The 6,859-nt window shown below is 43.4% G+C and overlaps 1 protein-coding gene across 1 annotated transcript in view; it reads left to right on the plus strand.

The window, feature by feature from the left end:
• fbn2b (fibrillin 2b) overlaps positions 1 to 6,859 on the plus strand; it is an 88,479-nt gene that overhangs the window by 41,469 nt on the left and 40,151 nt on the right. Inside the window, 2 exon segments of the mRNA XM_025053476.1 lie at positions 3,385 to 3,582; positions 4,903 to 5,028. Coding sequence (XP_024909244.1) covers positions 3,385 to 3,582; positions 4,903 to 5,028 — 324 coding nt within the window.

Below are 6,859 nucleotides of genomic sequence, written 5' to 3' on the forward strand. Positions count from 1 at the left end.
AAAGTTTTTTTTTGGGTCATCTCACATCATTATGTGGTGAGTGCCCTAGTGCATTGTAGCCCAAAGACTGGGTCGCGACCCTCAGGTGGGTCACAAGAGTTTTTGTTTTTTTTGGGGTCGTCTCACATCATTTTGTTTCCCAGGAGTTTATAGGAAAAATCATTCAAATATCAAAATGGCTGTCCTAACGATTATATTCAGATTCAAACTTCTTGCTCTAACCACGATGATGTCACAGTTTTTAACCTGGTCCCAGATCAGCCCTGACACTCGTCTCCACCCTTTCCTTCACTTCTACAACTTTAGGCTCATTCAACCAAACTCTCTCCGCCTCACTTTTACTTTACATCCTGTATGTAACACGGTTGCCATTAAGGGAGAGTGTGTTTTCCACGGTCCAAGCGTCTCTAACAAAGCCGTGTCCACACACTCATGGCTGCTGAGTGTGTGAGAGTTTCCCAGCCTCGACAGTTTCCTGAAGGTTCCAGCCCTTCGGTTGGTTTCAGGAGTCTTATCTCTCCAGTTGCCATTCTCCCACAGTTTTTGGCCATGTAAGTGTGTGTGAGTGAGTGTGTGTGTGTTTAACGTTCGGTCACGTTTGACTGGCTGCTCTTGGTGTGGAATGAAGGAAAGTAGTCGACTCCTGGAGGACTGATTAGGTCTGAAGGAAAGGGGAGATTTCAGGCCTGTTGATAATGGCACTGATAGGACTAACAGAGACCGCCGCAGCGGGCCAAGATGGAGGCCGCCCGCCCATACACACACACATACACACACACACACACTGTGTACATAGAGGTTGTTCTTGACATATATTTCGTGACCCGACTCATTTGACCTCTTCACCTCTTGCCATAGTTATAAGAGTATATTTAGAAATAATTTCCATGTAACGGGGTCACATTTCAAGTGTCTGATCTTCCCAGAACCTTTTCCTCCTGGGAACTTTATAAATACTTCAGCTCTTATTAATGAGTCCTTTTTTTTTTTTTTTTTCATTGTTTTTAAACACTTTTTTTTTCGCCTCTCCTCCCAGCGGACCAATCACAGCCTCGTACAGATCTGTGAACTCACAGTATGCTACGACTGACGAGAGAGGGAAAAAAAAAAAAACTTTTCTTAAGACACAACGTTCCAGACGGGATTAAATATTTTCTAAACTTAGTCTTTGGAGAGTTAGTTCGTCTGTCTTTGACCCAGAGCTCATTAAAGCAAACAGTGAAAGGCTTTGATGGAGGAAACACAGTCCTCTGCTGGATATTTCACATATCACATGTGGTCTCGGCTGGACGACAGGAGCGTTAGCATATGTGAACGCTCAGATCAGCGTAACGTTGGGCGACAGACAGCCGGTCAATACGTCTGATCTGGGTGAAAGGTTTGAGGGAATCAGTTTTTACTGAAGGCAGTACAGATGTAGTAAAAGTATTTTTGTTTTAAGTATGGAGTACATGCTAAGTAAATCTGAATAACACCAATCTTATGATGGCTAACATTTGACTGGGGGGTAAAGGATGGAGAATGTTCTTCATCAACAAAGCAATTCAAACCCTAATGAGACCAAATTGCTTCCTAATGTTGTTATCCAGACTGAGTCAGAACGCTGGGTCGTGTTCCTGTTGCCCCGATCGCACGTGTCTTTGAATTTGAATACACGCTCCGTACAGATGGGCGCCGTCGCACCTGTTACACGGACAGATATCTGAGCTGCTCATCAACCGTGGTCATATATTAACTCACAGTTATCTTGCTGACTGTAGAATAAGGAGTTTCCCTTTTGATATTGGAGGACAACGATGGTTGACAACAAAACTCTCACATCATTTCTCCTTTGTTGATCTTAGTTCCTCCTCTTTGTTCTACCCTGTTCTTCCGATGTTAACAGGTTGATGATCTGCCTCGACGAATCAACCAAACACTTTCATCTTCACGATCTTTATTTTCAATGAAGGCTCTTTCTTTTTGGCCCAGCAGAAGAGAACAGAATTGGGGCGTTTTTTTGTTTTCTTTTCCTCCACAAGGGAATTCATCATTTGGCTGCGTTTGATTGAAAAGTCAAATGACGTATTCTTGAGAAATGACAACAGCATAAGGTCACTGTATCTGATTTGTGAAGTAAGCATCGAACGAGATTAAACCTGGGGTTCACAGGCGGGAATGATTTCTGAAAACCTGGAACATTTTGCGCTCATTATCTTTCGCTCATTTTTAATCTGCGTGAAAGAAGTTTTTGATGTAGACACTCAACTTTTTAATCTGTCAACAAATGGTTAGAGGACCGGTCCCCTCTGTCCTGCCTGATCAGAGGGGACCGCTGGTGAAAGAGAAGTTGGCGTTTCAGAACCTTAACATAAACCAGTCATTTTGTTCTTTTATAATGTTTGATGCCAGACACCTGGCACTGCTTCTAATGAAACAGCTGGGTCACATTTGCTCTGAGGAAAGAGTTCAACAAATAAATAAATAAATAAATAAATACATACAAACATCCTTCATATGAGACTGGTTTCAGTCAGTGACATTTTCTCCTCTCAACAAGGGCCCTCTTGTCCCTGGATTTGTCTGTGGTTAGCGCCAAAAAAAAACAAACAAAAAAAACTGCAACTGCGGTCACAGATCTACAGCTGATAAACAGGGAGATACAGATACGGCTGCGTGGACCAACTTTTTCCTAGGACAGTAAGGGGCCATAGGATATGGACCAACTTTTTCCTAGGACAGTAAGGGCATTGGTGACTATAAGGGTTTAGTTGCTGGGCAGATTTCACTGTATCTAGGCATGAAGTCTGACCCCCCCGTTTTGTTGACAAATGAAAGTAAGAAAGGTTTAGTTGCTGGGCAGATTTCACCGTATCTAGGCATGAAGTCTGACCCCCCCCAAAAAATGACGTCAGAGTTCTGGCTACCATCTGGATCAAACCGAGGGTTAATCTGAGCAGGTAGCGTCCACTCTCTGGTGCGGTGGAAGAACACTGTACGGTGCTACCAACTCCCATATTGTTCCTCTTAAGTCTTGGTCAAACTTCCTACTTGTTGAGGCTCCTCTCTGTTCGCTGAACGCTGATCAAAAGACTGAACACTTGAAACCAATAAACTGAAAGGATGTGTTTAAAGGTCCGATGAGTCATCGCTCTAAAATCATCTCATGACTAGTGCCATGTTTTTTTTTTTTATCACTCTTACTCTTTGAGAAAGAGATCTGTTTGGAAAACAGAGCCAGAGCCGAAAGAGGATTTTTCTTCTTTATGTGATTATGTGTCTGGTTTAATTTAAAGCTACACCAGATGAGTTTTTAGGCAAAATAATAATTATCCTCCTGTCATGTGAATGACACTAAAGGAGTGAAGTAACAAAAGGATGTAACGCGTCTGCTTTGATCCACAGACTACAGGACTGGACCCTGTTTCACCCAGGTCAACAACCAGATGTGCCAGGGCCAGATCAGTGGGATCGTTTGCACCAAAACACTGTGTTGCGCCACCATTGGTCGAGCATGGGGTCACCCCTGTGAGCAGTGCCCCGCCCAGCCACACCCCTGCAGACGAGGATTCATCCCCAACATCCGCACCGGAGCCTGTCAAGGTCAGACTTCACCACACCACGAGTTCATACACAGAAACAGGGTTTGAGCCAGGTTTAAAAACCACTGACTCAATGGAAGCAGTTAGTTGTTGTTGAAAATCCAAGACATGGATTTAACTAAGCTAACTTTCGATCGTCAGAGGTTCGTCAGTCTTTTATCTCCAGTCACATTCCTCATCACCTGCTGTCTTCATGTCCCTGTCCTTTTTCTGTCTTTGCTTCTTCTTCTTCTCTTTCTCTCCTTTATCCAAACATTCAAAAGACACACAGGGAGTTGCCAGAAAGCCTAGAGCGCAGTCTCACTGGCCGTGGTACAAAGAACACATGACCATGAATCCAAATGTAAGGATCTCAACTCCAGGCTCCACAGCAGGATGTGGGCCAGTCCACTTTTCTGCTTTTCCACTGTTTGGAACACGTCGAGTTCCCCGACATTAGCATATTCATCCACTCCTCAAAACAAGTGTAAAAAAAAAAAATCGGTTCAATAATTATTAGCTGGTTGTTTGTATGGTTGTGGTCGATGTGTTTCACATACAAAAAACCCCAACTTTCTAGCTTTTGTTGTGTGTCTCTAACCAAAAAACTTTCTAGCTTTTCTTGTGTGTCTCTTGGTTGTGTGTGTGTGGAGATTAGAAGGACAATATTTCTAAGAACATGGACATAACTGTCATCTCGCCGTTACTGGAAAAAATGACTCACACTTCATTCTGGGAAAGTCTTCATATAAAAAATGCCATTTCCTGTTCAAACAAAAAAGTCTTCCTGGAACTGGTCTTACGCTGGTTTGACACATCTCAACCAGGGCCAAGTTAATAGCAGTTCCTGCATCGCTAATCACCTGCCGCACATGTCCGGTTCAAGAGAACCGTCCTGTTGGGTGAACGGTGATAAATCCACCAACGTCGGCCGAACAGAATCACTTGCTCCGTCCTTGGCAGCTCAGAACGAACTGCAGTCTGAAGACGATCTGGTATCATTCCTTCGTATGAGAGCATCCGTCGGTGCTGACAGACTTAATCCACGCACTTAACCAATTGTTTGAACCTGTCATCGCCGCCGCCCCATCAATACAGCCACACATTCTTCCAGAGTTCGGAATATTCCTCTGTTCCTGTTTCTGCTCCAGCTGGGACGACAGTACGTGGACGCAATTTCCCAATTAGTCAAAAGTAATTGATCCAGGAACACGTGGCACAAACTGGAGCCAAAGGTCATAAAACATGATGCAGGATCCAAAGATCTCTTTGCTGTTTACCACCACAAGGTGTCAGGTTTCTAAAAACCACCATTTTTTCCTGTTGTCTTCCCTCCTCTCAGATGTGGACGAGTGCCAGGCGGTGCCAAACATGTGTGCCGGAGGAAACTGCATCAACACGGTGGGATCTTATGAATGTAAATGCCCCGCTGGTCACCGCCAGAGCGAAACCTCCCACAAATGTGAAGGTGAGTCTCCAACTATTATATAAAATATTTCTCTCCACGGAAGTCAGTGCATCGGTGATGCTTACGGAGCAGCACTGGAACTAATGTTGTTGTTGTTGGCCGTTAGCTGCTAGCTAACAGGGCCTCAAACAGGAAGTAGCGTAATTATTAACATCATTAAGTTTCTTCAAGGTCAAAAAATGCCTTCAGTTGGTAAATAACCTCAAAACCACAGATGAACTGTTAATGAAGGTAAAGAAATGCTAACCAGTGTAGCATATCGTCCTTCCCTGCAGGTGGTGCTATAAACACAAGAGACTTGTGACAGCTTTTTTGGCCAACTATTTGCATAGTTTACCTTTTCATTTGTTGGACTTGGACTAAAAACATAAATGCCTTCGTTCCGTACTGAGACAAGGACAGTGACCTGAACTGTCCGTGTAAATACACCGTCTGCCGTGTTTCTCTGCCGTCAATGAAAAAACGAATTCAATGTGAAGGAGGAACAGGCCGCTATTTTCCAACGGAATGTGAAAATCCAGATCAGATTTACTGATGGAATTCTCAAAGTATTTGTCCTTGTTCATTTCTAGGTTTTACTTTACGATAACTTTGGATTGGCTCCAATCAGTTGACAAACCTCCAGGGGGCGCTTAAAATAATGACATGTTCTCCTCGCAGGCACATAAATCTACACACAGCCACAGTGTAGCCACGTCACAGTGTGTTAGGTTGATGGAACTTAAACAATGCACAGGCTGAACTCTCTGACAGAGTTTGTGTCTCTTGGCCTGGAGCCGGCGTGTTCTCGGCCGTTAGAGAGGGTTACAGAAAGTTCTGGTAATTCTGCACCATCGATCACTGCCTACTGGAGCTTTAGTCGCCGTCTTAGTTACCGTTCAGTTTGCAGGATAGTGATAGATTGTCCCCAACTATTGGATTCGTGAGAAGAAGCTGTGGTGACACAGAAAAAAAACCAAACACTGATTTACGTCTGAATGACGGGAAGTTTGACTTCACCGATTTGCCAAAACCTTGGTTTGGATTGTGGATTTGGGCAAAATTTCAGGACTTAATTTGACGAGAGAGAGAGAGAGAGAGATTTGGGTGTGGATTTTGAAGACTTACTGCGTTAAATATAACTCAAGAACTGTGTGAGATTTTTCCGAGACCTTTTTGATGCAATAGTTAATGAGGAAGACAAACAGATGAAATATCTGACTCCCAGTAATGAATACTTAATACCTTGTTAAAGTACATGTTAAAGTAAACATGTAGTACCTTTAGAGTACACAGTATATATATATAGTATTTTCACACACACCATTAATATACCCAAAACTGTGAGTATATTAAGATATCCACGTACAGAGGAGGTTTGGTTTGTCTTGGGTTTTTTTTCTTTTCTTTTTTTTTCAAGCTAAATGACGTAACCTGGCAATTTTAAGCCTGAGTATTTATTGTTGCTTTAAGGATTTACTGAGCTATTTTGTTCATTTGACCTACGCTGAGCGAGAAAAGAAAGAGTTCAGTGTTTGTGAAAAGCTCGTTAAAACAAAACAAGCTTGTGTGGAGCGCGTCTTAAGTCATGGATCTGCAGGAAACCCCTGTTTAGAGAAATCTCACAAATAAGCAGCACATGTCCTCTGGGGAAGGATTTAATTGACGTAGCCTTCCAGCTAACGCGCCGGCGGCTTCGGCGAGGGCTTTCGCAGTGAAATGATGGCGGTTTAGGGGCAGTTAAGATAAAGTGCAGTTAAGATGTCATGGGCGTCTGATCGCTCGCTCTGTGGCACAACAAGGCACCTGGTTTTACAGTCTGTGCTTAACCCTCTCCCCCTGCCTCACCCCC

The sequence above is a fragment of the Cynoglossus semilaevis genome, chromosome 2 (genome assembly GCF_000523025.1).
Source record: "Cynoglossus semilaevis isolate Cse_v1.0 chromosome 2, Cse_v1.0, whole genome shotgun sequence".
NCBI lineage: Eukaryota > Metazoa > Chordata > Actinopteri > Pleuronectiformes > Cynoglossidae > Cynoglossus > Cynoglossus semilaevis.